The sequence below is a fragment of the Thamnophis elegans genome, chromosome 11 (genome assembly GCF_009769535.1).
Source record: "Thamnophis elegans isolate rThaEle1 chromosome 11, rThaEle1.pri, whole genome shotgun sequence".
Lineage (NCBI taxonomy): Eukaryota > Metazoa > Chordata > Lepidosauria > Squamata > Colubridae > Thamnophis > Thamnophis elegans.
This window is the reverse complement of record NC_045551.1, coordinates 8,907,515-8,929,769: the sequence shown is the minus strand read 5'-3', so window position 1 is coordinate 8,929,769 and position 22,255 is coordinate 8,907,515. Positions and strand designations below refer to the sequence as shown.

The following is a 22,255-nucleotide window of genomic DNA, read 5'->3' as shown; positions in this document are numbered from 1 at the left end:
TTCTCTCCTCCTCTCCTTCCTTTCCCCCTTCCTTTCCTCCTACCTTCCCCCTTCCTTTTCTCCTACATTCCCTCCTTCCTTCCCGCCTTTCTTCACGGCATCTTGATTTTATCCCTCTGTTAATGCAGCCTGGGACTCTGTTATTTAAGGCTCATATTTAAGACTCCCACTTAAATATGAGCCAGCCTCAAGCCATTGTCCCCAAGTAGAAATATAGAATACAATGGTATATAATAAAGATATAGATGTATCTATAATGATAACTGATGTGCTCCACCACAAACAATTATAACTATAGTATCTGGAGAAGAAGTTGGTCCAGTATAAAAATTGTGCAATGTGTTACCAAATGTTCAACCAGCCTGTGACCCAGGGGTGGGTTCCTGCCAGTTCTAATCTCTTCTATAGAAGAGGTTCCACAAATCTACAGTGCCATTTACAACCGGTTCCAGCTCCCTCCCCCCGCCCGTCCACACATCATCAAGATGAAGAGCGAGAGGAGGAATTCTGGGAGTTGAAGTCCACAAATCTTAAAGCTGCAAAGTTTGAACACCCCTGGGGAGGGGGGTTTCCTAAAGGGTTAGGGGTGCAAAGGTCTTGTAACTTGACAGCTTTAAGACTTGCGTGCTTCAAATGCCAGAGTTTCTGAGCCAACATTTTGGTTGCTAAGCAAGAGCATTGTTAAGTGAGTTTCACCACATTTTACAAGTTGGCCACACCTACCCAGTCACATGACCGGCAAGCCACTCCCACACAGTCACATGGTCGGCAAGCCACTCCCACACGGTCACATGGCCAGCAAGCCACTCCCACAAAGCAGGCCACACCTACAGAAGAGGTTCTAAAAAATTTTGAAACCCACCACTGCTGTGACCTAATATGCATCTATTAGCAAATGATATTGTTTTATTCCCTTTCCATGGCTCGCTTTCTTTGCTGAAGACATAACATAATCCTAAACTCAGTTCTAATTCCCACTACATGAACTATTTATCTTCCCATCCTCATATACCATCACATACCACCTCAGCAAAAAATGCTATCTTGTCTTCAAGCACCATCCAATATTGTTAGGTGTGCTTCAGGTCAGCTTCAACTTGGAATCAGTGCTAAGGTGGCTCATGGGAATTTTGAAAGGGATAAGCCCCAGTTTGGGAAAGAAAAGTATAAAATTAAATGGTTTTTTTAAAAAATTGTGGGAACTTCTATTTCTTGTTCACTCACCTCTGATTACTTCCCAGCAACACCATATAATCTGTTTGAACTGGGTAGTGGCCGAAAGGGACATTTGCCATCAGATAGCAGAAGTGAGCAGCTTCTATTAACCCTTTCCCAGCTGAATAAATAAAAAGGCACGCATTAATCTATTGGAAAAAACGTAAGAGAATACAAAATGCATGATGGTTGTTTTAAGAAAAAGGAAGCCTTGTGAGAAAAGAGAAAACTCGTTGGGAGAAACTGCAAACCTTTTTGTAGCATTGAAATGAGAGACCGCCTGCTGCCAATTACCTCCCACAGACCCATTAGATCTCACAGGGTTGGCCTCCTCCGGGTGCCATCTACCAGCCAATGCCATCTGGCTACGACCCGGGGGAGGGCCTTCTCTGTGGCAGCTCCAGCCCTCTGGAATGAACTCCCCGCAGGGATTCGGACCCTCACCTCTCTCCAGGCCTTCCGAAAAGCCGTCAAAACCTGGCTTTGCTGGCAGGCCTGGGGGTGATGAGTTCCCTCCCCTCTCGACATGTATGGTTGTGCGACTGTTGTCTACTTTTATTATTTGTATTTTGTCTTTTATGTTCCCCCTTTTTTTCCCCCTTGAATTGTTCGCCGCCCTGAGTCCTCCCGGAGAAGGGCGGCATACAAATAATAAAATACAAATACAAATACAAATACAAACCTTTTTGTAGCATTGAAATGCACCCACATTACCCCTCTTTTAAAGACATGGACATTGTAACAGTTTGCCAATCCTGTATAGTTAAAAATAACAAAAGTTCTAGTTCTTTTGTGGTTGCCAACCTCATTGATCATTTCTGATATTGTTATTCTTTTTTCAGGCAGATGTGGAGAAAGGAGATAAGAGAGGAGGAATTATATGAGAAGATCAAGTGAGGATCAAAGGTTCGGCAGAGGGATGACATCTCTGTGATTCTCCCCACATAGCCTTTCCTCTTTAAGTGATTCCTCCATTTGTATGCAGCTGAAGTACTACGGAATGCAGATTCAACTCCTCTGGCATTAGAACTGGAAATCATTCCACCACAACCTCACCCCATGTCTGTATGAATTTCCTCACCCAAGGTGTCTCCCATAGCGATGATAGCTCTGGAATTCAGGTCCCGGTCTCCTACTTGATTAGACAGCATGACAGCCAGGTGTGGTCTCCAGTCCCCCCACTTCTCATCTCCACAGGACTACAGTCAAAAAAAGGGGGGGGGAAATACAGGGTGCAAAAAGAGATAAAACGTCACTATTTGCTCAAAGTTGTTTCCTCTGTATGGCGTAAGATCCAGGGGAAATGCTCCAAATATTTGGGAAACAAATCAATTGTACCATTTTGGTTCACACATTTAGCAAAAGAACATTAAACAAAGCACCGAGGATTTCTGACTTGAAGCACAAAGAAAATATATAATCTTTGCCAGTGCTGACATTACAACTAGGGAGGGAGGGAGAGAGAGAGAGAGGAAGGGAGAGAGAGGGGGGTAGAAAGGAAGAGAGGGAGAGAGAGGGGGAGAGAGAGAGAGAGGGGGAGGGAGAGAGAGAGGGAGAGAGGGAGAGAGGGGGAGGGAGAGGGGGAGAGAGGGAGAAAGGGAGAGAAGGAGGGAGAAAGGGAGAGAGGGAGAGAGAAAGGGAGAGAGGGAGAGAGAGGGAGGGAGAGGGAGAGAGGGGGGAAAGGGAGAGAGGGAGAGAAACAGGGAGAAAGGGATAGAGGGATAGAGGGAGGCAGAAAGGGAGAGAGAAAGGGAGAGAGGGGGAGAGAGAGGGAGAGAGAGGGAGAGTGGGAGAGAGAGGGAGGGAAAGGGAGAGGGGGGAAGGGAGAGAGGGAGAGAGAGAGGGAGGGAGAGAGGGAGAGGGAGAGAGAAAGGGAGAGGGGGAGAGAGGGAGAGAAACAGGGAGAAAGGGATAGAGGGATATAGGGAGGCAGAAAGGGAGAGAGAAAGGGAGAAAGGGAGAGAGGGGGAGAGAGAGGGAGAGAAGGAGAGAGAGGGAGGGAGGGAGAGAGGTAGAAAGAGAGAAAGGGAGAGGGGGAGAAAGAGAGGGATAGAGGGAGAGAGGGAGAGAGAGGGGGCAAAGGAGAGAGAGAGGGAGGGGGAGAGGGAGAGAGAGAGAAAGGGAGAGGGGGAGAGAGAGGGAGAGAAAGAGGGAGAAAGGGAGAGAGGGAGGGAGAAAGGGAGAGAGAAAGGGAAAGGGGGAGAGAGAGGGAGAGAGAGGGAGAGGGGGAGAGAAAAGGAGAGAGGGAGGGAGAGGGAGGGAGAGAGGGGGAGAGAGAGGGAAAGGGAGAGGGGGGAGAGAGAGAGAGGGAGAGAGAGGGGGAGAAAGGGAGAGAGGGAGGGAGAGAGGGAGGGAGGGAGAGAAGTAGAGAGAGAGAAAGGGAGAGAGGGAGGGAGGGAGAGGGGGGAGGGAGGGAGGGAGAGAAACACTTCGAAATAACCCAACAAGCTTCAGAGTTGAGGGGGTACTTGAATCTGCTTTCTTTATTCTGCCTCCAACACTAACGAATCAGTCACCTCACTGACTCATTAAACTGGGGAGGGCTGGCCTGCGGTAAACTTTCAGCACATTTTGCCTTCTGAAGTATACCAAAGTTTCTGGGCCCATTATTGCCTCCCATGGATCAGTGGTTAAACCTTTTGACTTCATGGTTTCTTTCTCAGCAGGAAATATTTAGATTGCTAGAGAACCTGGAACCAAGGAACCACATATATAGATGATTTGAATGCTCATAAGAAGAAGAAAAACAATACACAGCAAGAAAGGGGGTAATAGCAGAACAGTTACTCTATGATAATTCTCAGAGTGTTTCTCCACCCCAGTAAACTCATTCCTTCATCAAACTATACTTTAATTTGCCCTAGTCATCCAGCAAAGACAGACGGTAGAATATGCCCTTAGAATGCAACCTGAAACAACTATTCCTACCAAGGACACTGGAATACAGGCTAGCTATATCTGAGCCAATGTCCACACCAGAGGTGGGTTCCTACCAGTCCGCACCTATTCAGTAGAACCGGTTCATCAAATCTACCGAACCGGTTAGAAGAGGTTCCACCAGTGGACCCGGAAAGCAGGCCACACCTACAGAAGAGCTTCCAAAATTTTTTGAAACCCACCACTGGTCCTTGGATATGATTATTCTACACTATCATGCTCATATTTATAAAACTCAGGGCCTCTGTGAAAGGCAAGGATGACTACTGCGTTTGTGGTGCAATCAGAACATTGCGTGTGTTGAAGTTGTTTTAACGCAAACCAAAGATGCCTTTTAAAAAACAAGTTTGCATCATATTCTTATGCATGCCAGTGCTGTGCGTGAGGTAATTTAAGGTGGTTCTGACAAGTGTCGTCGGCATCTTCATATCCGGTCACATGTGCGGCAAGCCACTCCCATCCAGTCACATGGGCGGCAAGCCCCTCCCACAAAGGAGGCCACACCCACAGAGTAGGTTCAAACAATTTTTGAAACCCACCACTGGTCCACACCCTCATTAGGTCAATTATGAGACCATTCCTTTCAGAAGAGAAGTGACAAGTGTAGCTTATGGCCCTAAAACTGGCAGGCAGAAAGTGGTACCTAAAACAGCATAATTTCACACTTTAACACATTCCACACTTCCTTGTTCAGTTGAAGGCCAGATTGCCAGATCCTAAATCTCAGCCTAAGTATGAATCAGCTGATTCCAATTTCAGCCTTGACACTATTGATTAACTATAATCACATTTGGTTTAGACCAGAGGTGTCAAAATCACTGTCACAGCAGAATCGTGTGATGCATTGGGGCTTTTTTCCTCTTCGCTAAACTGGGTGGGTGTGTGGCCAGCATATGATGCATCCAGCCCGCAAGCCAGGAGTTTGACAGTCCTGTTTAAGACCAAGATTATTCTTAATCATTCCCAGAACATAGGCAATAAATTTAAGACATAGCAATAGCAATAGCAGTTAGACTTATATACCGCTTCATAGGGCTTTCAGCCCTCTCTAAGCGGTTTACAGAGTCAGCATATTGCCCCCAACAATCCAGGTCCTCATTTTACCCACCTCGGAAGGATGGAAGGCTGAGTCAACCTTGAGCTGGTGAGATTTGAACAGGCGAACTGCAGAACTGCAGTCAGCTGAAGTAGCCTGCAGTGCTGCACTCTAACCACTACGCCACCTCATATTTCCTCAGCACTTTTCAGGTACGACTTACATGTCCATCAGTTAAGAAGCTTAACTTATTTTATTTTCTCTTTATTTTTTTCTGTTTGAAATATTTTATTTTATTTTCATAACACACATTCACATGTATACTATACATAGCCCCTATCATATAGTATTAAATAATAATTACATCAGTTCCTCTTGTCAACAATGCCCCCCAAAATAGGAACGGGTTCTTATTTTTTTCTTTAAAACTAGGATATGTTAAGTATATTGATATGGAAGCATAAATACCATCAACATAGATTGGAGTTTGCTCAGAAGCGGAAATACACCAATGAGAGGAAGAGTGGGAAACAGAAGAGAGAAGAAAGATGGGAAGAGAGAGATAGAAGAGAGGGTAAGGGGGGAAGATGAGGAGGATAAGGAGGAGTGGAATGAAGAGAGAGGAGAAGGAGAAAGGAAGGGGAAGTAGAGTAGGAAAGGATGATGGAGGGAAGAAAGGAGGTAGGAGAGAGGTAGAAGAAAGAGGTGTATGGAGAGCAGAAGAGCTAATAATGGGTCTTTATCTTTCTGGGTGTTGATGATAAGAGGAACTGATGTAATTACTACTTAATACAATAGGATACTGGCTATGTAATAGTATACATGTGATTGTATGTTATGAAAATGGAAAATAAAAAAGTATATTTGGAAGAAAAAAGAAGCTTAACTTATTTAGCCACCAAATAAATGAATAGGATATAGCGGACCCTTTTTAACCCACTGCCTTTCTGTGCTGTAACTTACGCTTTCTCAAGCATTGTCAACAAAATTGGTCAAGTCCTAAAAGGTCAGAATAGAGAAGGTTGGTTTAGCCCTGGATTCTACCGATCCAATAACTGCAGTAAGTCTGGGTATCCTAGCAATCCATAACTGTTGCTGGTGTCAACAAGTTATTGTCAATATTGACAGCTAGAAAAAGTTGAGCAATCTTCCCTGCTGAGACTTGGAGACATTTCCTGGGATTGCACATATGCCATGCCTACACCAATTATGGCATCTTCAGATGTTCCCATGCACAGAGGTGGCAGGAAGGAGAAAGGCAGAAACAGTAAGTGATTCCAGCAATCCCCTTAAGTGCCCATTCTTAGTTTTTTTTAAAAAAAGCTTTGCTTTTATCAAAATCTAGTTTGGGATTTGTCTAGACTCTAGATCAAACTCACATCGTTACAGTAGCATCACATGACATCTGGCCCGTGGGCCGGGAGTTCCAATTACCTCCCTACGACCAATTAGATCCCACAGATTAGGCCTCCTCCGAATACCATCCGCTAGCCAACGTCAACTGTCGACCCCTCGGGGGAGGGCCTTCTCTGTGGCTGCTCTGGCCCTCTGGAATGATCTCCCCGTGGAGATTCGGACCCTCACCACCCTTCTAGCTTTCCGCAAAGCCGTCAAGACCGGGCTATTCCGGCAGGCCTGGGGCTGATGAGTTCCCAGCCCCACTTGAATTGCTGTGACTGTTGTGTTGTTTTTAATCTGTTTTGTGTATCTTGTTTCTCTTTTGTTTGTTTTTTGTATTTCCCCCTTCCCCACTTGTTTGTTAGCTGCCCTGAGTCCCTCGGGAATAGGGCGGCATACAAGTATAATAAACATCCGAATATCCAAACAGTTCGACAGCCCTAGTCTAGACTGTGGTACTTCTCTACTTTATGCTCCCTAATAGATGCTCTGTAGCATTTAAGATTAAGATTAAGATTTAGTTTATTTGTATGCCGCCCTTCTCCAGGAGGGACTCAGGGCGGCGAACAACTCAAAAGGGGAAAGGGGATACAAACACAATACATGTAATTAAAATACACAAGAGTCATACAGCCATACAAGTCGAGAGGGGAGGGGAACTCATCAACCCCAGGCCTGCCGGCACAGCCAGGTTTTGACGGCTTTCCGGAAGGCCTGGAGAGGGGTGAGGGTCCGAATCTCCGCAGGGAGTTCATTCCAAAGGGCCGGAGCTGCTACAGAGAAGGCCCTCCCCCGGGTGGTAGCCAGATGGCATTGGCTGGTGGACAGAACCCGGAGGAGGCCGACCCTGTGTGATCTAACGGGTCTATGGGAGGTAATTGGCAGCAGGCGGTCTCTCAATTTCTGCCCTGCTCTCTCTGCACAAAGAGCCCATGAGTCCGGGGACCTAGAGGTTTCCACCTGGTCCTATCAAACTGGTGCCTTAGGCTTGGCCCCTCCATCTAAGCTGCCCTTCATTGTCCATCTTCACTTGACGTTCTCCTCGCCTCAGGTCCCTCCTGCCTAGGCCAGATACACAGGACCCATGAAAGCAGAGGGGTGGAGGCGGAAACCAATACCAAAGATGCCTGGGGTATCCTCCCAGACATGAGCTGGAAAAGGGTCTGCAGAGAATCATTGGAGGCCAGCGTGCTTGTGAACCTGCAACAGGGGAGAATAAATCATGTTGTCAGACATGGCAAATGTGGGCATTTAAAATATCAGCTCACGTTGAAGAAGAAGCAAAGCATTCTACATACCCAGTCAGGACCCAGCTGTAAATCCTTGGGTTCATCTTGCTTGATAGAAAGAGTGCGTGGCCCCACAGCTGGTTTCTCATAGCCCAGTCCAGGGCTTCCTATGAGCAAGCAAACCATGATCAAAACTCTTGACATCCACCAACTGCACCCTACTCTATCCCATACTATTATTTTCCAATGTGACTAACAGTCAAGGTTCATGGCAGATGAGAGCTAGCCTAAACATCAGTGGTCTCCAATGTATCCATCAGAGGTGGGTTCCTACCAGTTCGCACCTATTCGGTAGAACCGGTTCGTCAAATCTAACGAACCGGTTAGAAGAGGTTCCACCAGTGGACCCGGAAAGCAGGCCACACCTACAGAAGAGGTTCCAAAATTTTTTGAAACCCACCCCTGGTCCTTGGATATGATTATTCTACACTATCATGCTCATATTTATAAAACTCAGTGCCTCTGTGAAAGGTAAGGATGACTACTGCGTTTGTGGTGCAATCAGAACATTGCGTGTGTTGAAGTTGTTTTAACGCAAACCAAAGATGCCTTTTAAAAAACAACTCTACATCATATTCTTATGCATGCCAGTGCTGTGTGTGAGATAATTTAAGGTGGTTCTGACAAGTGTCGTCGGCATCTTCATATCCGGTCACGTGGGCGGCAAGCCACTCCCACCCGATCACATGGGTGGCAAGCCACTCCCACAAAGGAGGCCACACCCACAGAGTAGGTTCCAACAATTTTTGAAACCCACCACTGGTATCCAATGGACAGGGTAGTGCTCTGTTTAAGTATAATGGATAGGAGAATTGAGAAAACGTAGAGAAATGTTATTACCCTAATATTATATTCCACAGGAAAAAACAGGTATTAGCCAGGCATTAAGCAGAACAAGATCAGCAACTTGAGATGCTTTAAGATCTGAAAAAGTGGCCCTGTGGGTCCTTGGCACGCAGAGCAGGCTCCGTGCTACCCTTTGGGGGGTTGGAAATTCTAGATGTTTCAAATCAACTAGCAAGCATAGCCAGTGGCAAGAGATTGTGTAAGCTGTAACCTTAAACACGCAAAAGACATCAAACTGTCACTTCTGAACCAATATAATCATTTCCTTAACTATTCCTATTGCAATGTAGTCTTTTACTGTTTTTTTTTCCTCATGAAGGAGCCCCAGGAGCTATACAAAAACAATAAAAACAACGTCCCACGAAAATAATTTGACAAAAGTAAATAATAATAAAACAAAGTTCCATAAAGCAAGATAATAAAACCAGTGGAGTACAGCCCTTTAAAATAAGAGTTTAATTAAAAGACAGTCTAATAGCGCTGTACTTCTCAATAAAAGCAATATATTTCTCTGTGGAAATATAGTGCGTCTGATTTGCATTCTCCCCGCATTTCTCATGCGAAATGAAACTGTGGGTTCACAGGCACATGAGTAAACATTTGAGGTTATAACGATAGGAGGCTCTGTGCACATAATCCCCTCAGAAAGCAAACATGGAGACTTCGCTCTTACTTTCTTTCTGCCATAGAAAAGGAGTTTGGTGAACTTCTCTATTTTTTGCTCTGGTGTGCCAGCCGTTGGGACCATCTCCCCTGTGAGAAGGTCCACGGTTCCACAGCCAGGCATTGGCCATTCTTCTCCCGTCAGGTTAATCGGGTTCGCCCATGGCTCTTGTATTTTGTACTTTTCCCGATAGTTGCGATCTTGCATCAGCAGCTCAGCTGTATCTGATCCCACCATGGACTGCGAATGGGAGGGAGGAAACAGCAAACATTAGATGGATTGGTAGATCAGAAATATCAGAAATATCAAGGAAAGGGGCAGTAGTGGCAGAACAGAACCATGGGCATTCCCAGAGTGCCTCATACTTTAATTTGTTTTTAATTTTAACATTTTACTTTGCTAGGAAATAAGACGCCCAAATTCATGAAAACCAGATTCAAGAACTGATTTCTCAATCATCAAATCTGTGCTTCAGGTTTAGGTTTAGGTTTATTCGATTTATATGCCGCCCTTCTCCCAAGGACTCGGGGCGGCGTACAATATTAAAAGAAACACATAATACAAAAGTTAAAAAGAAATTAAATAGGATATCCCAAACCCAATTAAAATTGACAATGACACATTTTTTTAAAAAAGAATTCAAATTAAAATTAACAGTAATCAATAATTTGATTTGTTTTGTTCAGGCCAGGCTGGCTTGCTGGAAAAGCCAACTTTTAAGGGCACGTCGGAAGGACCGTAGGTTGGGGATTATACGAAGCTCCGGGGGCAGCTCATTCCAGAGGGATTAACTCATTTACTTTACTGCTAGAATTTGAGGATTAACATCGTCTTAATGTCTTCCAAAAGCTACCTCAAATGATTTTGGAAAGAGTGGAGGAACCCATCATTGATGGAGGGAAGTTTCACCAGAGGGACAGCCCACATGCTTTCAATACGTTTACCAAAGGATATTCAGGCACAACACCAACCACAGTCTTTCCAAAGTCAATAACACAGCACTGGCAATATTGGGGTAAACGTGGGAGAGAAAGAGATCAAATGTTCTCTGTCTTCAATGCTATGACCAGTACAGTGGTGGGATTCAAATAATTTAACAACCGGTTCTCTGGCCTAATGACCATCTGTGTAGGTGGGGCTCGGTGGTCATGTGACTGGGGTGGGCGTGGCCAACTCAAGGTCGCTCAGGTTTATGGGCGCTTCGCCTTAGCTGTTACAATGTAATAAGGGTTAACCGGAGAGGCAGTTTCTGTAAGCAGGTCAATAAAGATTAGGCTAGAAACAACACCAGAATGTTTCCTTCCTGCCTTCCTTACAGGATTAGCCCTGTAAAGTGGGAAAAAAAACAAAAGGAGATTTCTTCCAACAATCGCTTCTCTGAACTACTTAGAAAGTTTCCAACCGGTTCTCCCGAATAGGTGCGAACCGGCTGAATCCCACTATTAGACCAGTAACTATGACAGGTTGAAAATTGTGTAATCATCAGACACCCCAAGGAAGCAATTAAAATACTGCAGATCTGCAGAGTATATTCTGTTAGGGGGGACAACCTACCTACCCCCCAACCCAGAAGAATAGAGACTCATCCTGTCTGGACTGAATTCATCATTTGCCATAGGCACCCAAGACTGCCCTCTGTTATACCTACTCCATTTTGTCGGCAAAGGAGGAGGAGGAGCTTCCAAAGCAAGGCAGAATCTCGGCCCTGTTTAGTTGTCAGGTCACAGCCAGTGGCGGCTTTGCGCTGACAGAATGTCATTACATCCATCTTGTGCAGATCTTCCCTGAAAGAGAAGAAAGGAAGGCCACAACATTAATATAATTAAATCTCAGCAGGATTTAATGCATCGGTGTAATATTTGTGCCATTTCGTATAAGCAGTTCACAGAAAAGCATGTCCTAGATCAGTGTTTCTCAACCTTGGCAACTTGAAGATGTCCGGATTTCAACTCCCAGAATTCCCCAGCCAGCATTCGAGTTGAAGTCCGGACATCTTCAAGTTGCCAAGGTTGAGAACAGGGGTGGGTTTCAGGCGGTTCGCGGCGGTCCCCGCGAACCGGTTGGTCGGCGAACCCGGAAGTAAGTAACTTCTGGGAACGCCGAAGGGTCCACCCGCCCGCGTTTCTTACCCAGTTTTGACGAGTTCTGCGCTTCCACGCATGCGCAGGATGCATACAGCACCTGCGCAATCCTCCAGGAGCAGCTGGAGCATCGCACAGATGCTAGTACGCATGCGTGCACTGCGTGTGTGCACGAGGACGCCGCCGGCCCCGTTCCAACCAAACCGGTTGGAACGGGGCGAGAAACCCACCCCTGGTTGAGAAACACTGTCCTAGATAATCATTTATGTCACCTTCCCTAGAGAACACCCATGTTTCTGTTAACACACACACCCCCAAACACACACACACACACTTTCCTCCTGATTCTTCTGCCTCATTCTCTGCACATTCCTACATCAAACTGCCACAAGCCATTTTTGTGCCTCCTCCTCCTCCAGATCTGTCGTCCTCTTTGATGAGTATTTCACTCCCAAAGCTGAAGAGCGATTCCTGGCTATTAGGAGACCATTTCCTGTCACCGTTCCCCTTTGATGAAATGTCAGCCAGCCATTCTGGACCATTAGCCAGTAATTGTAGACTTTAGAAAGACTGCTCTGCCAGCTCCCATAACGGGAACCTTCTGGCAAGCCAGCAATCTATCCAGCATCTGGAAAGCTTAAAAGTACAGCTCATCCTGTAGATCTAGTTACAGAAATAGGTGGTTTAAGTAATCACATTCTCCGGCAAATAATGAAGAAATATGTAAATACCTCATGTAATCTTCTGACAAGCAAAGTTAATGGAAGAGCCAGATTCACTTAATAACAATGTTACGAATTTAGCCACTGCAGTGATTCACTTAACAACTGTGACAAGAAAAGTCATAAAATGGGATGAAACTCACTTAACAACTGCCTTGCTTTAGAGTGGAAATTTTTGGGCTCAATTGTCGTTGTAAGTCAAGGACTACCTGTATTATTAAGGACCTGACACAGGTGAACTTCCAAAGTTTCCCCAGGAATTAGTTTCGTCTACTTCCATTTTGTTACCCTTAGTCCAAACTTTGCTGGCTTATGTGGCTGCTGTTTGAAAGGGCAAGAGCGAACCTATTCTTCCCACAAGCCTTGTACCTGATTAGAGGTCCTGGAAAGATTCTCATTGTTTCCTGCTCAGCCGTGTCATGTAGAATAATCTGTAAAACAGAAGCAGGTTCAAAGGCGTGGCTTGCTGATTTTAGTATGGCAAAATTGTCAATAAATTATAGCGATAGCAATAGCAATAGCAATAGCAGTAGACTTATATACCGCTTCATAGGGCTTTCAGCCCTCTCTAAGCGGTTTACAGAGTCAGCATATCGCCCCCACAGTCTGGGTCCTTATTTCACCCACCTCGGAAGGATGGAAGGCTGAGTCAACCTTGAGCCAGTGAGATTTGAACAGCCGAACTGCAGAACTGCAGTCAGCTGAAGTAGCCTGCAGTGCTGCATTTAACCACTGTGCCACCTCGGCTCTTGGTATAACAGCCTGGTTCACTCATAAAAAAATGGAATTATAACTCACATTAAGCCAAAACAAAGAAACTATTTGGTAGTTTAGCATTATGTTCACAAGTAGGTTTCTAACAATAATTGCCTGTTGTGGCCCAGCAGGAGCCTTTGGAGCTGCCACCAGACTCCGACAGCGAGGGGCCCTATGAGTTGGCTCTGGAGGATGTGGAGGACCCTGGACAGGGTTCTGACTCCGAACAGGGCGCAGAGAGGCTGGTTGGCCACCAGGAGGCATCTAAGCCTTGGACCAGTGGGGAGGAGACAAGGGAGAGTGAGCCGGAAGCCAATAGTGAGTTGTTCCTGGATGCACGGCATCGAAGAGCTACTAGGCGTCAGGAACAGTTGCGCAAGTACAGGAGGTGATTGCACTCAGCTGGTGGTCATTAGGCTCCTCTCCAGACTATAAAAAGACTGCTTGTGCACACGCCCCTCTTGCAGAAGTCAACACATTGACTAAAAGTTGGAGAACTTTTGTAACTAGCTTGGCAGGCTGGATTGTTGCCAAGGCTTGTCTGAGTTGCTGCCAAGGTCCTTATCTGTTTGTTATGCTTGGCTTTCAGCCACCCAGGTTTTGGTTTCTTGCTAATAAAGTACATTCCAGTTAAGCTTGTCTCGGCATTCATTACTGGATGGAGGAGGGGGTCAGAACAATTGCCTACACTCATTAAGCCAAATAGTTAGGCCAGCATGCTACAGCATAGTGGTTTAAGTCAGCAGAAAGTATATGCCTTTTGCATATCTATCTACAGGTGGTCCTCGACATACAATAGTTCATTTATTGACTGTTCAAAATTACAGCACTGCAAAAAGTGACTTTTTCACACCATTGCAGCATCCCCAAGAGCCAAGGTGGCGCAGTGGTTAAATGCAGCACTGCAGGCTACTGCTAGATCAGCAGTTCAGCGGTTCAAATCTCACCGGCTCAGGGTTGACTCAGCCTTCCATCCTTCCGAGGTGGGTAAAATGAGGACCCAGATTGTTGGGGGCAATATGCTGACTCTCTGTAAACCGCTTAGAGAGGGCTGAAAGCCCTATGAAGCGGTATATAAGTCTACTGCTATTGCTATATGATCAGAATTTGGATGCTTGGCTTGGCAATTGGTTCATATTATGATGGTTGCAGTGCCCCAGGGCATATGATTAACTTTTGCAACCTTCTGACAAGCAAAATCAATGGGGAAGCAGATTCGCTTAACAATCATGTTGCTAACTTTGACACCTGTGGTAATTCACTTAACAACCGTGACAAGAAAGGTTGTAAAATACAGCAAAATTCATTTAACAACTATTTTGCTTAGCAAAACGGGCTCAGTTGTGGTTGTAAGTTTGTATTTGTATTTGTATTTGTATTTTATTGGTCTTGTATGCCGCCCACTCCTGAAGGACTCCGGGTGGCTTACAATAACAAGGGAAGGGGATAAATAGAAAAATAGACAAACAACAATTTAAAATACACAACATTCATAGTTACCGTGGGGCTGGCTATTTCAACAGCCCCCCGGCCTGCCAGAGCAACCAGATCTTAGTGGCTTTGCGGAAGGCCGAGAGAGTAGTAAGGGTCCGGATCTCCACGGGGAGCTCATTCCAGAGAGCTGGAGCTGCAACAGAGAAGGCTCTCCCCCGGGGAGTCGCCAGCCGACATTGGCTGGCAGATGGGATCCGGAGGAGACCTAGTCTGTGAGATCTGATCGGTCTATGGGAGGTAATTGGCAGGAGGCGGTCTCTCAGGTACCCAGGTCCGATGCCAGTTGAGGACTACCTATGTTCTAGTTCCCTTTCCATGGTACACTGAAATCTGACTTTATTGTTTTCTAAATAAACGTTCAAAGAACTTTGTATTTCTTATGTCAATCTCTTTTATCTAAAAAGGGTATCAGAGCTTGCCTGATGTTAAATCTAAACTGAGCCGAAAAGCCACAGTTGAGACCTCGGGGTTTATCTTTGAGGAGGGAGAATTTAGAATCATGCTCTTCCTAACTCAAAGTGCAGTCCCTCTGGATCTCCAAAATCAAGTGGGTTACAAAATGCAGTTTGCAATACAGACTTTATCTGCCTGCATAACCTCTGCACTCTCCTTTATTTCAGAGTATTTAATATGTAAGCTGAACGCTGAAAAATCTGTTGGATGCTTTTGCCAAACAGTTAGAAATTGAGGGTGTCTAGAGAATGCATTATAACAACGACATTATCTGTTCTGACCCCCCTTCTCCGCTCGTTCAAAGACGACAGGCAGACAGACTTAAAAGGAAATAACTTTATCAGTCCTCGGCTCAGACTGGCTGCGAGCCCAAAATAAACATAAATGAAGTCTCTGGCAAGAACAAAGATCTCTTACAAAGCAAATCACTTCTCCAAGTGTCTCTTTGAATCAGGGTTACAGAAAGCAAATCACTTATCCAAGTGTCTCTCACAAACAAACCACGACCGATGAACAATGAACCATGAACGAACAACGAACGTTGACTTCTGCAACCAGGGCGTGGCACCATCCATCCTTTTATCTCCAGAAAATGACACTAACGAGCCCCAGCTGCATTGTTAATCCTGCATCCCGACTCAACTCACAGCAAACTTCTGCTGAGTCACAACAATTATCTATAAGAGGAATGATGGGAGGTGCTTATAGGAAAAAAAGATATCGTTTACTGGGAACAAATATAAATTAGATAGGTAAATCAGAGAAGAAAGTAAAACCAAGGAATAAGAAACAAAGAGCAATCAAATAGTGCCACAGTTCTGGTTCCATGTAAGAAGATATGCAATATCATACCTTGTTACTAAGGGGCAACTAGATGTTTACCTCAAGGCTATGTATCTCAATAAGAACAGGTTGTCCATCTGCCGGATCATTTGGACATCCTCGGACCAGCTGCCCCCCAGCTCCAAAACACAGAGGTACGTGAGGGAGGGTAAATTTGGGGGAGGTCACATGGCTAGACATAGCTTGGAAGTCTTCAGCTAGAAGACAAAAAGAAAGTCCTTTTACTGGTGGACAGATGGCCTAGATCACGGGTGTCAAATTTGCACAGTCACATTACCATCATGTGACATTTCGCTATGTTTTTCCCTTTGTGGAGCCAGGCTGTGTGTGGCCTGTGCATGACGCATCCAGCCCGCGGGCTGCCATTTTGACACCCCTAAATGATAAACTGCAAACACAAATATCCCCAAACCATGTGTATCTATTCAGAAATCAAACACAATGGAAAATAAACTGATAGTTACCAAGTTGGATTCTACTCCAGATTCTTTGATCTGCGGCATTGATTTATATGTGATTATGGATTAATGACAATTGATTAACTGATTGTACAATATTGCTACTATGCAAGTCTTACTGTGTATAGTGTATCAAAAAATGTACTGATTTTTAGATTGTTGCTATGGCCATTTTAAATGTGACATTTGCAAGGTGCCATGAGTTTATAGTAGAGATTTGGCAGCATTCAAATTTAACCAATTGGTCATTATTTACCAGATATCCAGTTTTTGTAATATGAGAGCACATCCTTTCCTTCTGACATGTCCTTAAAATTAAGTACAATAGAACAGTTCTTAGTGGAATTATGTGCATTAGTTCATTTAGTTCAAAAATGCTTCCTCTCAAAACTGAAAAGGAGAGTGATAATACGATTCAGGTTTTTATGCAACCTTCCTCAAATGCAGTGCCCGGTTCCACCACAAAACCGCGGTAGACAAAAGCGCGCTCGCCGAAAGCGCGTACGTGACGTCATCACAGCGCGACGAAAACATCGAGCTGTGATCGGTAAATGTAAAATTAAAGTGAAAACCTTACCCTAACCCCCCCAAACCTAACCCTAAACCTAACCCTAAACCTAACCCTTCACCTAACCCTAAACCTAACCCTAAACCTAACCCTTAACCTAACGCTAAACCTAACACTAACCCTTAACCTAACGCTAAACCTAACACTAACGCTGTAAACCTAACCCTAACCCTTAACCTATCCCTAACCCTAACCCTAAACCTAACCCTTACCTTTATGTGAATCGGCTTGCTTTAATTTTATTTTTATTTCAATTTTTAATTTTTTTCGTCGCGCTGTGATGACGTCATGTATGCGCTTTCGTCGAGCGCGCTTTTGTGGACCGCGGTTTTGACGGGTCACGGCAGTGCCCACCTTCTAGGGAAACAAAGGAAGGCATCCTTTCACCCCTTGGCATGCAGAGATCATAGTGATCTGGTAGGTGTTAATTAGAGCCTTTGAACTGCTCAAAACTATATTACAGCTACGGCTGTAGTTCCATATGTATATACTCATCATCATAAAATGGAATGTTTCTATGATAAAATGAATGAATTAGATAAAATTTTGACAGGTAGTGATGAAAAAGTAATTAAAAAATATATGAACGTTTACTAGAGGTTAAGTTAAAGGAAGAACAAGTTAAAGAAACTATGATAGCTTGGGGGGAATTTTGGACATGGGATTGAACTAGAGAAATGGCAGAAATTGTGGTCTCAAAATTATAAAATGACAATGTCAACAGCATACAAGGAATATTTGTATAAGATGTTTTACAGGTGGCACTTACCCCAAAGAGAATAGCAAGAATGTTCAAGAACAAGTCAGAAAAGTGTTGGAAATGTCATCAGACACCCGGTTCATATTACCATATGTGGTCGACTTGCATAGAAGCTAAAAGATACTGGACTAAAAATCCACACATGGTTGGAGCAAATGATACAAAAACACATAGACTTTAAACCAGAGACATTTTTAATTGGGAATCATACCAGAAACATATAATAAAGATCTGAAATATTTGATTGTAAATGTTTTAACGGCAGCTAGGATTGTATTTGCAAAAAAATTGGAAAAACGAGAAAATGCCAAAGCAGGAGGAAGTTATTCGAAAAATAATGGAACGTGCTGAAATGAGTAAATTGATCTTTGAAATTAGAGAACAAGAAGATGAACAATTTTATAAGGTGTGGGATTTGTTCTATCAGTGGTTAGATAAAAAAATATGGAAATGAAAAATTTTGGAGAAGATTTTCATATTGTAATAATAGAATGAGAAAGGTGATACCATAAAGACATATTATTATTAAATAGATTTAAATGATGCAATAGAATATATATATATATATATATATATATATATATATATATATATATATGAATCAAATATTTAGAATATTTTGTTTAAAATGAAGGAATAACAATTGTAGTTGAACATATGATGTACAATGATAACAACGTATCTATGTATATTTGATGGATAATCAGTGACTTTATATACAGCTGAAAGTGGTGATGCTCAACTACAAAATGTTGGAGAAATTTTTCATATTGCAAGAACAATAGAATGTGATACTAGAAAGACATATTATTACCAAATAGACTAATAATAAGAGCCGAGGTGGCGCAGTGGTTAAATGCAGCACTGCAGGCTACTTCAGCTGACTGCTAGTTTGGCAGTTTGGCGGTTCAAATCTCACCGGCTCAGGGTTGGCTCAGCCTTCCATCCTTCCGAGGTGGGTAAAATGAGGACCCAGATTGTTGTTGGGGACAATATGCTGACTCTGTAAACCGCTTAGAGAGGGCTGAAAGCCCTATGAAGCGGTATATAAGTCTAACTGCTATTGCTATTGCTATAATGATGCAATGGAATGTCGGTATATACATGAATCTAATCTCTAGAATATCTGTTTAAAATGAAGGAATAACAATTGTAAGCTGAACATATGATCTATAATGATAATAATGTACCTATGTATACTTGATGGACAATCTGTGATTTTATATATATAATTGAAAGCGGTGATGCATAAATGCTTGTAACCAAGCGACATGCTATATGTATATGTAATTGATGATGGTTTTATGTTTTGTTTGTCTTTGTCTAAAAATAAAAAACTTTTATACAAAAAAAATAATGAACATAATAAAAGTAATGCTAGTTTTTTTTAAAGATATTTTTGTAGGGTAGGAATAAAAGCAATAAAAGCTGGACTATTTTTTTTTTTAAGCTTTAGGAACAACCTAGAAAGGGGTGGGGGGATAGAAAGTAGAGTTCATCCAGAACTAGTATGTAAATCTGGACCAAACATCACAAGTCAAAAGATAAAAACCTAAGTCAGAGGTGGGTTCCTACCAGTTTGCACCTATTCAGTAGAACCGGTTCGTCAAATCTACCGAACCAGTTAGAAGAGGTTCCACCAGTGGACCCGGAAAGCAGGCCACACCTACAGAAGAGGCTCCACCACTGGTCCTTGGATATGATTATTCTACACTATCATGCTCATATTTATAAAACTCAGTGCCTCTGTGAAAGGTAAGGATGACTACTGCGTTTGTGGTGCAATCAGAACATTGCGTGTGTTGAAGTTGTTTTAACGCAAACCAAAGATGCCTTTTAAAAAACAAGTTGACATCATATTCTTATGCATGCCAGTTCTGTGTGTGAGGTAATTTAAGGTGGTTCTGACAAGTGTCGTCAGAATCTTCATATCCGGTCACATGGGCGGCAAGCCACTCCCATCCGGTCACATGGGCGGCAAGCCACTCCCACAAAGGAGGCCACACCCACAGAGTAGGTTCGAACAATTTTTGAAACCCACCACTGACCTAAGTCCTTAAGACCATCCAATCTAACTCCCCTTTGGGTAGACCATAAAACAGGCTCTTTCTCTCCAATCTTAGCATAACATATCCTTCAAAGGAAATTGAGCCAAATTAGCACTAATATCACAACAAGAAATCATAGCCATGTTATTCAGATTAAAATTATCATAGACAGATCTATTCAGACCTTCTTTATACACAGAACATCTCTCCCTCCTTACAGATCAAGCTGCTATGAAATTCCCCCAGCTTTTTAGCCCAATCCAGTGCCAGCATTCAAATTTGGGGGAATCTTCAGATGGGCCTTCTGAACTAAATAGATTTTTTTTTTTTTGCTCTCTAACCCTGAGTTTCACCATAGTTCTATCCAGCCTTTGACAAGTATTTAGCCTTATTACCTTCACCCTGCATCTTATCCTTGTTGAATAGCTCACCTGGCTGAGCAGGGCTCCAATCCTTGGAGGGAGCTGCTTCATAGTAGTTGGAAGAATTTTCCATATATTGACTAAGCTCATAACTGCTGGAACTAAGACCAGATTCCTTGTACTGTTGGAGTGGGATTGGCCCTTCAGGCAATGAAAGCTATGCAGGGGGGGGGGGGACATAGAAAATATATGGGAGTAAATGGTAGCCTTTATTAAAACAATGCAAAATAATCTATAACTTCTTCCCCAAGGAATTTTTTTTTATTTGTCAATCTCATATATACATTCACAATTATATGATCTCATAACTGTTATTAATAATATGTATTTATAACAATTTTTCCCTACAGTTGACAATATACTTGAAGATTGCTTTCTTACCATCCCATAGATCCATCTTATCTTACAACGGTCCTACTTCTTCTTGCCTCCCTCCCTCTTTCCTTCCCTCGTTTCTTCTCTCCTACTCTCCTTCCTTCCCTCCTTCCTTCCCTCCCTCCTTCCCCCTTCCCTCCTTCTCTCCTTCTCTCCTTCCTTCCCTCCTTCCTTCCTTCCCTCCTTTCTTCTCTCCTTCTCTCCTTCCTTTCCCCCTTCCTTCCCCCCTTCCTTCTCTCCTACATTCCCTCCTTCCTTCCCTCCTTTCTTCTCTCCTTCTCTCCTTCCTTCCCTCCTTCCTTCCCTCCTTCCTTCTCTCCTCTCCTTCCTTCCCTCCTTCCTTCCCTCCTTGCTTCCCTCCCTCCTTCCTACCCCCCTTTCTTCTCTTTCTTCTCTCCTTCCTTCCTTCCTTTCCCCAAGGAATTTTATTATTGGGAAAAAAAATAGGAAATCACAAAGTCTGGACCTCTTTCCTCCCACTGGCTAAACTGTCAGCAAGGGTGAGATTAAATACCTCATGGGCTGGAACAGCGGCATTCTTCAAAGAGTTCTCTTGGAAATTATCCCAAGTGTGTTCTTGCAACAAAGGAGAATGGTAGCTGATATCATAGGAAGCATCTTTCTTTGAAGCATAGCTGTCTTCATAGGAATTCTGGTTCTTAGATCTAGAGGAAATCAAAGGAAAAAGAAAAAGGCTGAGTTTAAAATCTACTGGACTCAACCTTACAGCAAATGTATATATGTCTCGTTATACCATGATAAGTACATAAAATGAATATGTACTGTTCTCTACAAGATTCTAATAGTTCAGAATTTTGACAATTTCCTCATCATGTGTACACAGCAAACTCTCTAAGCAAATGTTTCCCTTAAATCTTTTTCACCTATCACCAAGTTAGCTGCCAGGTGAGAAAAAGCTCTCTCTGTTGATAACGTCCCCTCCCACCGTGACCCGACAAAAGTGCGCACGACAAAACTCCGCCGACAAAACCGTGTCGCTAAAACTGCGATGTCATCAACGCGCCAACAACAGCGCGGCAACAACAGCGCGGAGACAGAAGGGCACTTTACAACAGCGCGTCGACAGAAAGCCGATTTAACTTAAGGTAAGGGTTAGGTTAAGGGTTAGGTTAAGGGTTAGGATTAGGTTTAGGGTTAGGTTTAGGATTAGGTTTAGGGTTAGGTTAAGGGTTAGCGTTAGCATTAGCGTTAGCGTTACATTTAGGGTTAGGTTTAGCGTTACATTTAGGGTTAGGGTTAGTGTTACATTTAGGGTTAGGTTTAGGGTTAGGTTTAGTTTTACAGCGCGCATCTGTCGCCGCACTGTTGTCGGCGCGATTCAGCGCTCATTCGTCAGAGCGCTTTAGAACACGCGGTTTTGTCACCGCGGTTTAGTCGGGCGCGGTTTTGTCATTCTCCCTTTTGTCGGTGGACCCCCTCCCACAAACTTACAATTCTGTATTGGAAAAGTCTGCCGAATACTAGATGCGCAAAGAATTGCAGTTTTCTGCAAGATCACATGAAGTGTTGGTACCAATTTATAATGCCTTGGTAAGACCACACTTGGAATATTGCATCCAGTTTTCATTGCCCAATATAAAAAAGATGTTGAGATTCTAGAAAGAGTGCAGAGAAGAGCAACAAAGATGATTAGGGGACTGAAGACTAAAATATATGAAGAACAGTTGCAAGAACTGGATATGTCTAGTTTAATGAAAATAAGGATTAGAGATGTCATGATAGTCATATTTCAATATCTAATGGGCTGCCACAAAGAAGAAGAGTCAATCTTAGAACTCAGCGTGGCACGACAAAACCGCGCTCGTCAAAATAGCGGTGATAAAATCGCATCGCTAAAGCCGCGACGTCATCCCGCGCGTCATCACCGCC

At 43.6% G+C, this 22,255-nt stretch overlaps 1 protein-coding gene across 1 annotated transcript in view; it reads right to left on the bottom strand.

The window, feature by feature from the left end:
- The window catches only part of LOC116514602 (protein transport protein Sec16B), an 86,053-nt gene that overhangs the window by 50,346 nt on the left and 13,452 nt on the right, over window positions 1-22,255 (bottom strand). Inside the window, exons 5-14 of the mRNA XM_032226214.1 lie at window positions 20,880-21,030; window positions 20,000-20,147; window positions 15,774-15,931; window positions 12,558-12,619; window positions 11,034-11,169; window positions 9,395-9,625; window positions 7,885-7,982; window positions 7,705-7,786; window positions 2,297-2,414; window positions 1,225-1,336 (exon numbers count right to left, since the gene is read on the bottom strand). Of these exons, the coding sequence (XP_032082105.1) occupies window positions 1,225-1,336; window positions 2,297-2,414; window positions 7,705-7,786; window positions 7,885-7,982; window positions 9,395-9,625; window positions 11,034-11,169; window positions 12,558-12,619; window positions 15,774-15,931; window positions 20,000-20,147; window positions 20,880-21,030 (1,296 nt within the window). The remainder of the gene's footprint in view (window positions 1-1,224; window positions 1,337-2,296; window positions 2,415-7,704; window positions 7,787-7,884; window positions 7,983-9,394; window positions 9,626-11,033; window positions 11,170-12,557; window positions 12,620-15,773; window positions 15,932-19,999; window positions 20,148-20,879; window positions 21,031-22,255) is intronic.